The sequence below is a fragment of the Mytilinidion resinicola genome (assembly GCF_010093595.1).
Source record: "Mytilinidion resinicola strain CBS 304.34 unplaced genomic scaffold BDZ99scaffold_5, whole genome shotgun sequence".
Taxonomy (NCBI): Eukaryota; Fungi; Ascomycota; class Dothideomycetes; order Mytilinidiales; family Mytilinidiaceae; genus Mytilinidion; species Mytilinidion resinicola.
This window is the reverse complement of record NW_022985441.1, coordinates 1,596,789-1,611,832: the sequence shown is the minus strand read 5'-3', so window position 1 is coordinate 1,611,832 and position 15,044 is coordinate 1,596,789. Positions and strand designations below refer to the sequence as shown.

General features: G+C 55.3%; 4 protein-coding genes across 4 annotated transcripts; 3 read left to right on the top strand and 1 right to left on the bottom strand.

Annotated features, from left to right (window-relative positions):
• The first annotated feature begins 2,918 nt into the window (after positions 1-2,918).
• BDZ99DRAFT_460623 (uncharacterized protein) lies at positions 2,919-3,485 on the top strand. The gene has a single exon (XM_033719426.1). It carries the CDS (start codon positions 3,050-3,052, stop codon positions 3,299-3,301), a length of 252 nt encoding a protein of 83 aa, XP_033580336.1. The 5' UTR covers positions 2,919-3,049; the 3' UTR covers positions 3,302-3,485.
• A 1,291-nt stretch (positions 3,486-4,776) lies between these two features.
• BDZ99DRAFT_568586 (uncharacterized protein) lies at positions 4,777-6,318 on the bottom strand (the record flags this gene model as incomplete). Its single annotated transcript, XM_033727799.1, has 1 exon — positions 4,777-6,318. Exon 1 carries the CDS (start codon positions 6,010-6,012, stop codon positions 4,777-4,779), a length of 1,236 nt encoding a protein of 411 aa, XP_033580335.1. The 5' UTR covers positions 6,013-6,318.
• Positions 6,319-6,692: 374 nt separating this feature from the next.
• BDZ99DRAFT_556929 (uncharacterized protein) lies at positions 6,693-8,738 on the top strand (the record flags this gene model as incomplete). Its single annotated transcript, XM_033727191.1, has 3 exons — positions 6,693-6,756; positions 7,085-7,765; positions 7,982-8,738. 3 exons carry the CDS (start codon positions 6,693-6,695, stop codon positions 8,332-8,334), a joined length of 1,098 nt encoding a protein of 365 aa, XP_033580334.1. The 3' UTR covers positions 8,335-8,738.
• A 2,020-nt stretch (positions 8,739-10,758) lies between these two features.
• BDZ99DRAFT_568584 (uncharacterized protein) lies at positions 10,759-15,037 on the top strand (the record flags this gene model as incomplete). The annotated part of the gene is made up of 3 exons (XM_033727798.1): positions 10,759-11,067; positions 11,118-11,657; positions 12,787-15,037. The coding sequence occupies 3 exons, from the start codon at positions 10,759-10,761 to the stop codon at positions 14,791-14,793; spliced, it is 2,856 nt and encodes a 951-aa protein (XP_033580333.1). The 3' UTR covers positions 14,794-15,037.
• Positions 15,038-15,044: the final 7 nt, after the last annotated feature.

Sequence of the window (15,044 nt, the reverse complement as noted above, 5' to 3'; positions counted from 1 at the left end):
TGATTCAGTTCAGGGTGGGTTTTATAGCAAGCGAGCCATTTGCAGTTGATGGTGGACGACTGAGCGGCGGAAAGGAGCGGGATATGGTGAATTGGACGAGACTTCTTCGCACTTCGAAAGTCTTCTTTACGCTGGATACCATCATTATAGTTTCGCGAGGACCTTTGAGGCTTCAATTGACTGAATTAAGCCTACTGTGTACAGTAAGGAAGAGGTGGATAATGGAAGGAGAGATGCGAGGCTTTGAGTTTCGTTGTTAGATAGTAGACAAAAACTACGGCGGTATTCTGTGTTCTCCATATGACTTAAGGTCTGTTAATAAGACGCAGAGGTCTTCGTCTAGTGACGATATCGTACACAGATGATAGCACCATAGTATACAAATCATATACCGACTTAAACATCAGAAAATGTTACGTGGCTTCGAATTCACTCATAGTATTGAACACTGCCTGATATCGCTAGAAGTATGATTGAGGTCTTTTACTGGACCATGGACTTGCGAGTAGTGTGATGTGTGATAAAGACGAAACAGAAGAAAAGAAAAGCATTAACGAAACTTACTATCATGGCATCTACTGGGCACTGTGACGCACTCACCGTCGATTTTTATGCTCGGAATATTGCACGCTATGTGAGATTGAAATCGTCAGACCACTTTGTTTCCAAAGCCATTTCGAGTCTGGTCCTCGACACCACGACCATGGTCTGTCAGTGACTGAGACCTCCATCTACGTCTGGACAGTTGGAACCACAACGGCATGCTGGTGACCCAAATGGGCGAAAGATTACTGAATGAACAGGTTCAGACACTGAAGTCTGGGCCATGCAGCATCCTAGTCCCTGGATCTCGACTTGGTTAGCGGTGGCTGCTACTCAACGGCATGAACGCATGTTCGCCGGAGAGACATGCTGACACCCACCCGCACCCCGTCGCCGGTGGCCCGTCGCCATCCACCCCGAGCCGTGGTTGCATCACCAGAGGTGTTGCCATGGTTCGAGGCTAGCCAGGCCTTGCCGTCGGACTGCGATCCACTCCTCCCACTTTAGAACATCCAAAGAAAGAAACTCTCAACTACGCCGCAATTTTGAGTAGCGTAAATATAGACTGCTCAATAGCGGGCAAAGCTGACGAGAAGCTGATGGAGCGTCGCACGGCGTCATCGCTCCCGTAATCTTCGCTGCATTTGGCTGCGTAATCGATACCGGCTGCAACGTCGTTCTGGGGAGCGCATGGGAACCGCAGCCGCACTGCCCGTTTGTGCCACACTCCATGCACAGCTAACCTGCAAGCAGCAAGGCTCACGGCGGGGGCCGCCAAAATAACAGCAGCCGCATGGTGCGCTGCTGAGGACTATTGCTGTGCCGCCGGACTTTGGGACGTCGATGCTGCGTGGTGGGCCCGGTAGAGCGGGTCAGGCGCGTGTCGGAGTTGGAGGTGGTGTCTACGGACGAGATGCTGCACTTAGCAAGACGAAGGGAAGGAGGGGGGAGCACGTGGGGTCTGCTGGCGATCGCGGTGTTGGTGTTGAAACTTGGTAGCCAGTGCCGTGTTTTTCCCTTCCTCACCACCTCCGTGCCGCAGCCATTGACTCTTCGGAGAGCGCCGTGCCTTGGCTGAATCCATGAATTGATGCATCACGTACCTGGGGATTCCGGACGGCTGGAGGGAACACCCTCGGCAGCGTCCAAGTGATCTCATACCTCTCCAGCGGCTGCCAGATGCAGCCAAAGTGATAGCCCAGCGCCTCTATCACGACTCCACAACTCTTCTCGCCAAAAAAGGGTCGAGTGACGTCTTTCTAGGCCCCTCGTTGCCCCTCATTGCCTCTATCACCTCGGCGCTTGCAGGTCCGTCCAGCACAGATCGCGGGCGGCCTCAATCACCTCCCTTAAGCTGCCAGCGTGACCGTTTCTGCGGCCGGTAGGGCCGGGACGTCTCGCGCCTCATTAGCCGAAGAGGACTCGCCATGGAAGCGAGGGAGGGCAGCCGAAGCGGATGGCTGGAATGCGAAGGTTGCGAAGCGCGGTGGCTGGGATGGGGGCTGGGAACGAGGGGTTGAGCGTGCATGCTGCAGCGTCAATGAGGAGCAAGAGAGGGGGCTGCGTTTCTGGGGGAGTGGGCTGTGAATGGCTGAGTGTGAGGTTGCCTGCATGAAGCATGACGACTGAAGGGTGCCGATGAAACAGTGTGCCAATGAGACGACGGGCTGGAAACGCCGGAATAGGTCACCGGCGCAACTCCAACTGTGCGTGCGAGGAAGAAGTGTTGTACGACCCTTGGACCGTCTTTGCGGCGTTGATAGGCGCTGGGTTGAGTGAATTGATCGAGAGAATCGGACTGGATATCCTCGGCCCGAGCGAGACTCCCTCTCTTTGGCTGGAATGCAAGCATCGCTTCCTTTTCGTAGTCATCTGCCATCTTCGTTCTCTGCGCGATCCAGAGCTGTCGAATCACAGCCTTGTTCAACCCTTTACGTCTGATCAGCTCGTGCATCCGCCGGTGCTGTGCCCCAGGGGTAGTGGCAGAATAGACACTGTTCTGCAACCCCATCCCTGAGTGCAAGATATCTTTGGCAAATAAGCAAATCACCAACGTCGCAACTCTGCACCGCAGGCAGCATCTCCTGTAAGGGCGCCGTCAGCACACCCACTTGCTATTCACTGACGGCCTGCTGTGCCACACTTATCTGTCCATCTCGTCCCATCATTCATGGTTAAACCACGGCATTTTTGAATTAACAGGTACCCAATAACCCACCACCGGATCGCCAAGCCAGCTGTCATCCCGTTCAATTGGGTCACCCAATATCAGGCTTTGGGCCACCGCGTGCATAAGACGCGGGTAATATAGATTCGATAGGCAATGAGCCACAAATACAATCGTACCAGTAGCATACCACCATCCGACTATCACACAGTAGTCCAGCCTTGCTCCCAGTCCCACAGCATTGATTCTAGATGTCATGTGCAACGTCCTCAACACCCAGAACAGCAGAACCTCAAACTCCGTTGGTCTAGAACAGAGCCGCGCACTACTCTATGCAAAATGATACTGAGACCAGCCTCTCCTGGAAGAGGCAACAGCATTCGCCTGATCCGAAAGCCGTGGCAAGTGCCTCATTGGCAAACCCGCGTTTCCCCCAACGCCCTCTCCCAAAGCCTTGGGTTCCTGCCAGACACTTTTCTGAAACCCCGTCCACCACCGCCGCCGCCTCGCGCCTCGCGCCTCGCGCCTCACCGATGTGCAAAACCCCTCAAAGTCAAAAACAAACACTGCAGCAACAAGCAAGACCCCTGATCCTCCGGAAATCCTCAATACGCCCAACGGACAATCCACCCACTCGCCCGCCATCTCCGTGTGGAACCTACAGAATGCAGCATCCTATCTCACGACAACGGCGCTGACCACCCACCCACGCCCGCACCCGCACCTCGGATACGCCCGAATGCGCTGCGTGAACCGCCGTCTTGCTCGCAGACCCCAACACCGCTAGCCGCCATGACCTTCCCATCACAGCGCGCGAGCCTATCTCCCGCCCTTCCACGCAGCCCTTCCATGCTTCCCACGCGGCGGGCGTGCGGCGGCGGCGGCGGCACATGCAAGCTCCGCGCACATCAACCGTTTGCCCTCGCCACTAACTAGCTTTACTTACAATAGGGTTTTGCTCGGTTTCTAAGCGCGCAGCCCAATCACCCGCAGGCGTGTGCCCCGTTCTCTCTTGGTTTCCTCCACGGGCGCGTCGAGGGCGCGATAGGATTGGCTTATGCCACCCACCCCTCCTTGGCTGGAAGGAAAGAGGTTGTGATTCATGGTTTGTTTCATGTGATGCCTACTTCGTTGCTGCCTAGATTTTTCCTCAGATGTGGAGGGGTGAGGGATGTTAGGCGCTTTTGCGACGATGTGGGAAGCTCCTTCGTTTCACGGACTGTGGTGGGTGGGGGGCGGCGGAAAATCGAAAGAGGCGGCAGCAGGGGGACTCGCCACACAAAAGCAAAAACCACCAATGCGAGTCATATTCGCGGTTCGCGATAGTGGGAATAGAGCGGTTCACGTTTGCAAATTGTGATAGTGGAATAGAGCAATATAGCAAATACAGTTTCTTTTTCTTTCATTTAGGGGTTCTATAGGATAATGAAGCAAAAACAATCACAAGAGAAGCAGGACGCAATAGTAGAGCGGATATAAAGGTATGTTCATAATTTTAGCCTCGCGGCTACCAAATGGATCGGATATATCGTCCAACCCATAATCTAAGGGTAATATAAAGAGTCGCAAAAAGAATCGCTAGAACCAGTCTCAACGATAAAACCGGAAAACTGAAGATGAATGGGGGAGAGGGGGGTTGGATATAATGGATCGACTCCTTTCACAAACTTTTTCCGATGATGAAAATTCCCCAATGCAGTCGCTGAAAACGATGACTCGAGTAAAGAGAGAGAACCCCCAAGAAACCCAATTTGCGCAAGCCCAATGAAGCGATGTGAAGGTGAGCCGGCTTGGAGAAGCACACAGCCATGCCAACCAAGATCAAAAACCAGCCCCAATGCAATAATAGTTGCCTTTCCATTTTCTTTGAGTTTCCCATGTTTCCTTCCCAGTAGTACAGTCCCCGATCGTGAATTCCAGAGCAGAAAGTAAGATGCATGCAAGAATCAATTACAATTAAAAGCAGAAATGAAATGGGTATTCCGCGAGCAAGCAAGCAGACAAGCCGAACAAAATGAGGAAATCGCATAAAACAATGATGTCCTGCGCAAGCCAGGCAGGACAGTCTAGGCCGAGGGGTAGCGGAGGATATCGTCGCAGTTGGCGTCGAAGCGCATGCTCCAGAGGCGCATGCCGGTCATGAGTTTTTCGGTCTTCTCGAGCTCGCGATCGCGCCCGAAGATGGAGTCGACGAACTCGCAGCCGCTGTTCTTGCCCATGGTCACGGGCTTCTTGTCGCCGGTCTCCTTCTTAGCCGCCTTCCACATGTAGTCTTCGCACACTTTGAGCAGCTTGGCGAACCGGATCCAGAGGCGTTCGCCACTCTCGAGGAAGTCTTCCACCATTTCGCGGCTCTCGGTCTTGCGGATCTTAGTCATGCACTCTTCCGCGCGCTTGACCTTGCCGGCTAGTTGAATGAGGAGGAGCCAGAGCTCGCCGGCAATTTCAGAGAGAGGTGTGCTAGGCCCGTGGTGGAAGACAGTCCAGTCATAGATCCACTTGCCTAGGGAGTTTGCGTCGAAAACGCTGCCTAGCAGCATGATAGGCTCTTCGGTCGGATCCCAGTTCTTGTACGAGTAGCCAGCTGGAATTCCCGCTCGACGCGCGTCCTCTTCAGTTGCCCGTGGAGTCGCCTTCGCAGTCGATGGACGCTTCGGGGTGGGTGGCTGAGGTCGGCTTGAGTGGGACGCGCGACGGGGTCGGGAGCGAGATGTGGGCTCTGCCTCGGTGTAGATTGGGACCTGATCGTGATAATAGTGATCAGTATTGCGCCCGTAGCTCTGATATCGTGCGTACGGTTCGTACGGAGGCGGAGGGGTGTCGTAGACGTTGCTGTCGTAGACGTAGGCGTAGCCATCGTCGAAGACTTGCGTCGTGTGCGCGTATCGCGAGTGCGAGGGACGGCGTTTGGATTCGCGCGAGGATCGGTGCATTGAGGGCAAGCCGTCCATATCGCGGTAATGCCGACTTTTGGTTCGAGTATAGTCGAAATTACTTACATAGTCGGGGTTGCGCTGAGGCGTCGATTGCTGCGAGGCAAAGTATCGCGGCGACGAGTAGCCCTGGAAGTACTGAGGCGCACCACGAGAAGAAGTATAGGCGTACGCTGGCGGCTCCTGCTGGCTGGATCGTCGCGCGTGTGTCTTTGGAGAGCCTCGAGGCGACGGTGTCGCGGTGTTGGCGGCGTATCGAGGCGAGTAGTAGCCGTGTGCCCCCGGCGACGGAGACACAGGCGGCGTTCGAATGTAGTCGTAAGGCATGTAGCCCGGCGGGGGCGTTGGGTATGTCGGGTGGAAATTCATGGGGGCGAGCGGCACGGGCGGCGCCAGTGGAAGTGGTGGTTCTGAGGATGTCTATATGGCGAGGGAGTGAGGAGAGCGGACTCAGGCAGGAGCCTGTTCACCGTGGCGACTGCAAACCGTGGGTGTGTCGTTGGGCGGCGGACGTGTTGGGGGTGGAGGTGGGTGGTTCTGCGGAGGAAGAAAGGGAAAACTGGTTCTTGACTCCGCACATTTGTTGGTTTGTTCTGGCTGACTCGAAGCGTGTAGAAGGATCGCGATAGATCCTGAGGGCTGGTGTTGTGCGGTGCCGGTGCTTGATAATCGTGGTGAGGGTGGTGGACAGCGCCCGGGCGAGTCGGGCAGACTCGCCAATATGTAGTCTTGGTGCGGCACCGCGCTAACTCGGAGGGCCAGGACAGCCCAGCCGCTGCCCCCCGTCGTCCCCAAGCCACACCCTTCACCGCACCCGGACACACCCCCCTGGCGCGATCCTCATGAGCTAATCTCGCAGGGTGACTCAAAAGGGCTCTATTCGGGGCGGCGCAGTCAGTGCAGCCAGAACGCGAGGCGATTCGACTCAGCGCAGGCCCGAAGCGAGATTCGTCAAGAGCGGCGGGAGGCTCAGCGCATCGACGAAAGGCTCAGAAAGGGCACGCAAAGGCAGCCTGACCGTTTCTTGCTCCTGGCTGCCTGGCGTCATCATGGTTGTCACGCCTGCCGGCCGTCTCTGTCACGCCTCGCGTCTGTCACGGCTGCCGCTGTTACGTCTGTTTCTTATTGTCGAGTCTTGCGATTACATACGGCCCTGCTGGTACTGTACGGCCCTGCTCCTGTCACTGCGTACGGTACCTCCGTAATGGCGCCCATTCCAGGCTGTTGATGTCCGCCGCCCGCCGAAGCGTCGTGGAAGGCGGCCGATTCGTCTGGGTGCAGAGGCCCGCCGTCAGCGTCGCACTGTGTCGCCGAACGGCTTTCTGTGCCACTTCCGCGATATTGACCAGCGGCGAGCGATTCATGCGATCCAGGCCGTTTCTTGTGTGCACGGCGAGACCTCCCTCAGCCTGTGCGCTCGCAGGAACGACGTGAAGACAAGGAACAAGTCCCAACCACGTCCGGCCGGCGCCCACACAGCAGCGGCCTTCCCTTCCAGCCTGTCCATCCGCACCCGCTGCTCTGGCGGAGGCTCGCTCGCTGGTCCGCGCTGCACCCCTCCAGTCCAGCAGTCCAGCACGTCCAGCACCCGACTCTGGTGTTGCTCCGGCCGCGGCGGACACGATCGGGTGCTGGCCACTCGCAGGACGACGACGCCGCCCCTCAGCTGCACCGGGCCACTGGATGCATGCGCTACGTCTGCAACGATGCGACAGTTGCCAACGGAGGCCCACCGACGACGACAACGACGAGGCCGGTGTCGCGCATGAGAGTCGCGGCGGCGGCGTCGTTGAGAGTCGTGGGCCCCATCCGAAACACTGGGACGCGATGGCGCTCCCAAGCTCAACGGGCCAATTTGCACAGACGGCAAGCGTGGGAGGCCCTGCCACCGTTTGCGCTGAGCCGCACTCTGTTTTGATGCGGCTCGCTTGGTACGAGTACCTCATTTCCGTGGGTGAAAATTTTCGCTACCTGTCTCACAAGTCACTGTTTTCATGCCGTCCCTTTACCGCAACTCTGCGCTCCTCGAGTGCCGTCTCGTCCAGCAAGCCCTCCCTCTGGCCGGCAAAGATAGTGCTGTCTCTTGCGAAAAGGCCCACTGCGCGCGCGGCGATGATTCGCGGTACTTGACGGCCGACTTGACAGTCTGCAGCTGGCCAACGCAGCGCACGCACGCTTGCTGCAGGGATTCGATCTCCCGCTGGGCCCCCTTCTATCCTGAAAGGAGGAATATTGAACCGCATTGCGGGTTACCAGCCGTCTGACTGGGCAGAACGGACCGCCATGGCCCGCTGGACATTCACTCCTCCGGCACTAGCGGCCCCCTAACGCTCTCTAGCCTCCATTCTCAATCCCACATGCAACTGGACATGCACTGTAAATCTTGGCGCCCACACGAATATTGACCGTCTCCCCCCTTTTCCACCACCATCATTGGTCTGCGCCGCCGAAAAGGCCAGTGGCGTCGCACGGGGAGAGTACTTCCCTCTTCCGCACCGCGATGTCCACTGTAACCAGCCTGGCGGATACTCACCGATACTCAACACCCTCGACTATCTCCCACCAACGCGCCGACAACTCATCCAGCGCGCTCCTTCGCACTCACAGCCTGGGTCCGTCACCTGTTTCCGTCGCCTGTTTGCTGCACCCACTGTATCAGGCCAGCATTCCGCTGTTGGTATCAGCGAATAGCGTCCTACGAGACGCAATGACGCAGTTCACAGGTCGGACGTCTGCACAGTCCAGCAGGCTGCGTCGACAGCGGATGATCCGGGAGGCCACGTTTGCGCGGCTACTCCTGCAGGCCTGCCAGGCTGAGAGCTGCATCCCACCGCTAGCTGCGTGCTGCTTCGTTTGCAGCGCCCAAAATATCCAGCAACGTCGAATTAAACTTGAGACCGTCTTTCGGCGAGCACGAGCTGACTGTGGCGCAGCACTCCTGACTCATCTGGTACGTATCATCTTCATCACGTACAGCGGTTTGCTGCAACTCTATTGGGAAGTTCGAGATGCTCGCGGTGGCGACATGGCGTAAGCCGGGGGCAACACCACTCTATCGCCGTATCCCAACTTCAAATTGGCCACCTTTCCTCGCCATTCTCGCGCGAGCTGGGCCATTTCACAGATCGCACTGTACCGGCCTCTCGAAGGCCGGCCCTACAAGGCTCCCGCCGACATCCAGTCGAAAGCAAACGCAAAGGCAGCCAAAGAGACCACGTAACCGCAGTCCGGCCACGCCATTCGACTGGAATCCAAATATCGGCATCGAATCACACACTCGCGCCGACTTCGATCGCATCTGCATCGCAATGACTTCGCCACTCTCCTTCGACGTGGTCCGATGACCACTTCTGTCGCAAGCATCGTTCTGTCGAGGATTCGCGCATCAAAGAGGCAAACGACGAGGGCACTATGGATTGTGACGTCCTTCCGGTCTATATCGCCCCGTCGGACTCATACATATGACCCTTTGAGTCATCGCCGCCGTTTCAGGGGGAGCCTAGTCGCGAATTTCGGTCAATTCAGCGCAACTAGATGTTGAAGAGGCTGCGGATATCGAAGAAGTGATGTCAAAGTATCTCTTCTGTGATGTCAGCCTTCGAGCAGGCCGCAGCACATCGCGCTCAAAACAACCTACAGCCGCAGCGCGGAACGTGGAGTCATAGTTGACGTGGCTATTTTCACAGCCTCGACACGTTGGATGCCTTCTTCATTGTCGAGATTCTGACATTTATTCCTTTGCAGTATCAAAACCTGCATACTTTCAAAACAGTCCCACAGTAAGTTCACACCGACGCTGCTAATCCACCTAATCCTCCAGACCCCCACTCTGGCCCATCCGTATCTCCCATCCATCCATTCTAGTAGGTCCATTCGCCCTGTCTCATTCCAATCTTCTTCTCGTTCGCTCCTTCATCCCGGGTCGTATTCGCAAGCCCCACCGCCCGTGCTCGTGAAAGCTAGATCCATATATGGGCCCAAACGGGCTATAGTACCAGCACTCCCTCGCAAGAGCACTTCTTCACCGCTGCTGCTGCCTAGCGTTGATATCGCTTCCCCTAGTCTGGGATCTCTCTGCTTATTTTCTCGGCACACAAAGACGGTGGTCATCATCTCGAAATAATTCCCGATTTGATCGTGCTAGCCGCGTTTCTGAGATCGGAGATCTAGGATTTTGCCAGGAGGAAAAACGCATACCGTCTGAGAGTGCGAGCTCGATAGGTATGCGTTTCAGCTGAGTCGTGGGTTGTGGGGGCTTCGCTTCGCTGTTCTGTGTTGAATCATGATTTGAGAGCGAAAAGCGGACGAAGCCGGCCGCGGAGACTGCATGCCACTTCACTCAGAGCCCGGGCTTGGGGATCCGCATCAGCAACTGACAACTGTCCAGTCGAAAGAGTCCGTCATTTCCTTCAATAATGCCGTCAACGTAGTGGAAGCTTTTGTAGATGCGTTGTTCGACGGGCTCGACAGGTTTCTTTTGTCACCATGAGCAAATCTCAGCCGTCTACAGCAATCAGCCACCACAAACCGAACATGTCCACACGGAAATATCAGCATCTCTTGTCTCCATGCCCCTGCATCGCAATTGGCGAATCTTGTATCCAAAATTGCACATGCGTCTCAAGTGAACTACCTTATATTCTATCGAGCGCTTTCTATACTTTGCTTTCTTTTGTGTCCCTCAGTATTGCTTTCCGGAATCGTTTCGCTCTTCTCTTCGCAAACATCGCTTTCTCATAAAGCCTCTCGATAACATCAATTGCTTTATAACATGATAGTCTTACCCAATGTACTATATGCGCAACAGAGTACGGAAGCCCTTTGAGGAGTAGTTGAGATCGGGACAAAGATCTCTTTATATCTTTATGACACTGCTTGCGGTGCTTCCACGTACTAATAGAAACAGGGGCAACGAATCATAGGTGTATTATGTGTAAACCCTTCTGTCCCCACGAAAGGAAGCCCAGCAAGGTTGCAGGCCTGTCGGAACGATATATCTGAATCTCAACCGTCCCAGCATCCCCATCGAAGCCTGCTTTGCCCCTTGACCATACCAATCGAGACGTGCATGAATCTCAACGATTTCGAACTCGCCGCTAAAAGAGTACTCGCTCAATGGGCTTGGTGTACTTCTCCCCAGCAGCTTTTCAGTCCCACGAGGATAACCTCCGCGACTGGAGCCGAGTACAGTTTCGCCCGCGTGTACTGAGAAATGTCAAGCATGTAAGCATAGAGCGCACGATCCTGGGGTTCAAGAGCAGTCTTCCATTCTTCATCGCCCCGGCTGCATCGGCACGGCTTGGTCATCCCGACGGCGAGCTTTGTCTGGTTCGAGGAGCGGCCAGGCACAATATTCTGTATTGTCCGAGCAATAGCTCCTCGGTGTCTCATGAAGACTTGGTTGAATGTCTAAAGCAGGAGCAAGTCAGTCTCTTCTAGATTTCATCAACGCCATCTGTCTGACGACATTCAAGGGTGGCGGAGTTCTCTTCTTCCAACTCTACGTGAAAAAGACGGAAGAAGAAACAATCTCGCAGATTCGCCGTGCCCGGGCGTTAGGTTTCAAAACGCTCGTTATTACCGTTGATAACCCAGTCTTGGGTATGCGTGAAGAAGACGACAGGTATAGAATCAAAGATGCACTCGAAAAGGGCGAGAAGGTTGTACCTTTCTGGGGCTCACGACACCCTCTAGGAAAAGACGACAATTTCGTTTTGCGCGGAGCCCATTCTTCTACATTGAGCTGGGATGATCTAGAGTGGATAAAAGAAGAGTGGGGTAATAGTGGACCAATATCTATCAAGGGCATCTTGACGGCAGAAGATGCGAAGATTGCGTGTGAGATGGGCATCCAAAGCATTTATCTCAGCAACCACGGGGGACGTCAAATCGATTCAGCGCCATCATCTACTCTCAGTTCTCAGCGACGAACTGGAGACCTCGATGCGACCGCTGGGTGTGACCGGTCTAGATCAATTGCGTCCGCATATGGTCAAGACGCAGGATCTAGAGAGGTCAGTTACTGTAGATATTCCTGGGTTCAGAAGTTCCATACCAAGCTATAATTCAAAGAGCCCGGGAAAAGACGGCAAAGAGAGTACTTTGGAAATGTGCTCAACCCTATTAGAACATATAGCAAGCGCATTGCGCGAGCATGCTACATAGCAAGCTCGATTTAGTGAGTGTTCAGATAGCAATTGATTAACATACACATTGACAAAGGTCTTCGGAAAGGTATTTGGTGTATCAAAGTTCCGGAAGTTCTCGGCTACAGCTTCATTCCCTTCTACAGTTCTTCGCGGGTTCGGAGAGGATGGGCTCCGCTTCCGTTCCCAGAACCCCATACCCCAGACTCTTGGAAAAGAGTTTGCGGGGCGGACTGATTCGCAACGTTCAAAAGTGCAATCCGAGTACTACCATTGGATGGTGATTCAATTAGCACCATATTTAGCCCGATGAACCTTACATAGTAAAAGATCGCGTCTGTCTGCTTTCCCGCTATAGCTTTTTAAAATTCCCCTGCTTCCTACACTCAATCCACTTACCTGTTCAAGTTCTGTTTATATTATCACAGCAGTATTCACTTACTTGACTGTATACTATCTTTTCTCTGATATCGAGAGCAAAAAGATCCATAACAAGTGAAGGAATTGCCGGAAAGCACCGGGGGGACAATCTGTTGCTTCCGATGCGTCGCGACATCCATCTAAAAGCCCCGGGGTACCTTCATGATCATACCTGCTATTAATCTAACTTAAGGACCCAACCCTTTGTGACCGTCAAATTCACCCACGTCTCATTTCCCCACAATTTGTATTCCTTGCGCTAGGAGCGACACGGCGGATATCTCTTCAGGGTTCTTCTTCTACTCATTACAACTGGATGTATTGGGAATTCATTAGAGGCAGCTCGACACTCCTAGGACCAGGAAGTTTTGATGCAAGAGCGGTCCAGACAAGCTTCAGTTCAACCGACGCAATGACATCGAGCGACGAGCAACCAGTCAGGGTCCGCCAAAGATACACACTACATGCCTGCATCGAATGCCAACGGCGAAAGAGGAAATGCACAGGCGGGACTCCATGTAGAAATTGCCGATACTCGAGATCTGAATGTGCTTATACACCAACCAATCGATCAAAGAAACAAAAGACCACACATCTATCCACGCCGAACTCGACCTCCGAAAATCGCAGTACGATTGATCCCGAATCTCGCCTAGAATCTCGTCCAGGAAGGTCGCCTGACCAAAATAGTAACACTGAGCTGGCATCCCGCACCCAAACTCTCGAGCAAGATTATGAAGCCCTCAAGAGAGAGCTGGCTTGGATGAGAGACCAGGAGCGCGACCGCACCACCGCACAGCAATCGAAACCTACTGAAGCCCCAGTAGGCCCCTCGCAGTTCTCACCAACGAATACGTCAGTAGTCGGTTCACCAAAGAATGTCTTCGAACTCAATATCAAGGTTGCGGGCGGATCCCCTTTCTTCCACCAGATCGACGTCCTGGACCGCTCTGTTGCTCGCGACCTCGGGAAAGGCGACGATCCAATGCTTTTGCTACCTGAGGAGCCAGGCTCCGAGACCATGGACTACGAGAATCTGTCGGCTAGTGTGAAACGCGATCTAGATCAGATTGTGGACCAGACGCGACTGGAGGATATGGACAAAGTCATGCAGTCCCTGGACATTTACTTCGCAAACATACAACCGCACTATCCTTGTATCAACGAAGCCCATTTCCGCGCTCAATTCGCAGCGTTCCTCGCAAACGACACGAACTGCATGAGCAAGAGCGTTTCCGTCCAATTCGCAGCACTCCTCAACTTCATGATGGCCGTTGGCCGTATCCTGTACGACATCTGCACATCCGACGACAACCCCCCCGGCTGCAAAGAGTTCTCCCGCGGCGAGAAGCTCCTCAGCCACGCGACCTGGCTCGAGAAAGCCAACATCACGACGATTCAAATCCTGCTCATCAAGAGCTCCTACTGCCTGTACATCTCGCGCCTCAACGCGGCCTACGACACCATGGGCACCGCCATCCGCCTCTGCTTCCAGCTCGGCCTGCACAACGAGCCCTCCTGGGGCGGCGCCTCCTGCAGCTTCTACGACCGCACCTACCGCCAGCGCCTCTTCTGGTCCCTCTACTGCCTCAACCACAACGTGGCCCAGAACTCGGGCGTGCCCGACCTCCTCTGCGACGACGACTTCGACGTCGCCCTCCCCTCTTGCGTCGACGACCGCATGCTCTACCCCAACTGCCCGCCCTTGCCGGAAACCCACAGCGCCTCCCTGATCCCCTACCTCCTCCAAATCATCGCGTGGGCGCAGCTCTCCTCCACGATCTGGGACGCCCTGTTCGGCGTGCGCGTGCGCAAGCCCGCCAACCCAGCCTTCATCGCCGCCATGGACGCGAAGATCCTGGCGCTGGGCCGGCAGACGCCCGCGAGCCTGCTGTGGCCGCCGCCGCACGCGGCCGCCGCCGCCGACCCGGCGCCCGCCTTCCGCGTCCAGCAGAGCTTCGTGCTCTACCTGCGCATCCGCGCGCTGCGCATGCTGCTGCGCCGCGGCGAGATGGTGTCGCTGCGCTACGCGGCGCGCACCGCGCGGCTCTGCATGGACATCGCGACGGATATGGTGGCGGCGGTCGAGCTGTCGTATAGCTCTGGTGGATTGAGGCGGGCGGAGCGGTATGCGTATGGGCTGCATCTGACGGGTGCGTTAGTGCCGGTCATCTGTGTGATTGTGCGGCGGAGTAATGGCGAGGAGCTGATACGGCCGGCGGTTGATCTGTTTAATCGCGCGATGCGGATCATGGAGGCCGTGGCGGGTGGGTTGTCGTTTGCGAGGCGGACGTTGCGTCAGCTGCGGCGGCCGATAAGGGTCGCGAGGGAGATTATTGAGGCGAATTGGACGCAGCAGGAGGCACCGGTGCAGGATGCGAGTGGGCAGTTGGGTGCGCAGAATGTTGTGGCGACGCCGGCGAGTCTGGTTCAGAGCCAGGCGTGGGACCAAGAGGGGGGTATGGCTATGGACGGCGCGAGGAGAGAACAGGGGGTGGACGAGTGGAGGCCTGCGGAAGGGGAGTTGGTGTGGGAGGATTTGGATCTGTGGAATAATATTATCATGAGCAACTGGCAGTCATGAGTCGAGTTACAACAATCAAAGGAATAGAGACATATTCGTGGAGTAACGGACGAAACGCCAACCCTCTCAAAAATATCCTTTTCTCTTTTGGGATGGGTGAAAGAATGGCACTGTCGCGGGAGTAGGTGGACGCGGCTTCGGTCTTCCGGTGATGCATTGCTACGAGATAGTTTTGCGGACGATTTGTCCTTTCCAAAGGTGGAGAGATCTACTAGGCCAAGATGTTTACCTATTCGAAGTCAGGAAAAATA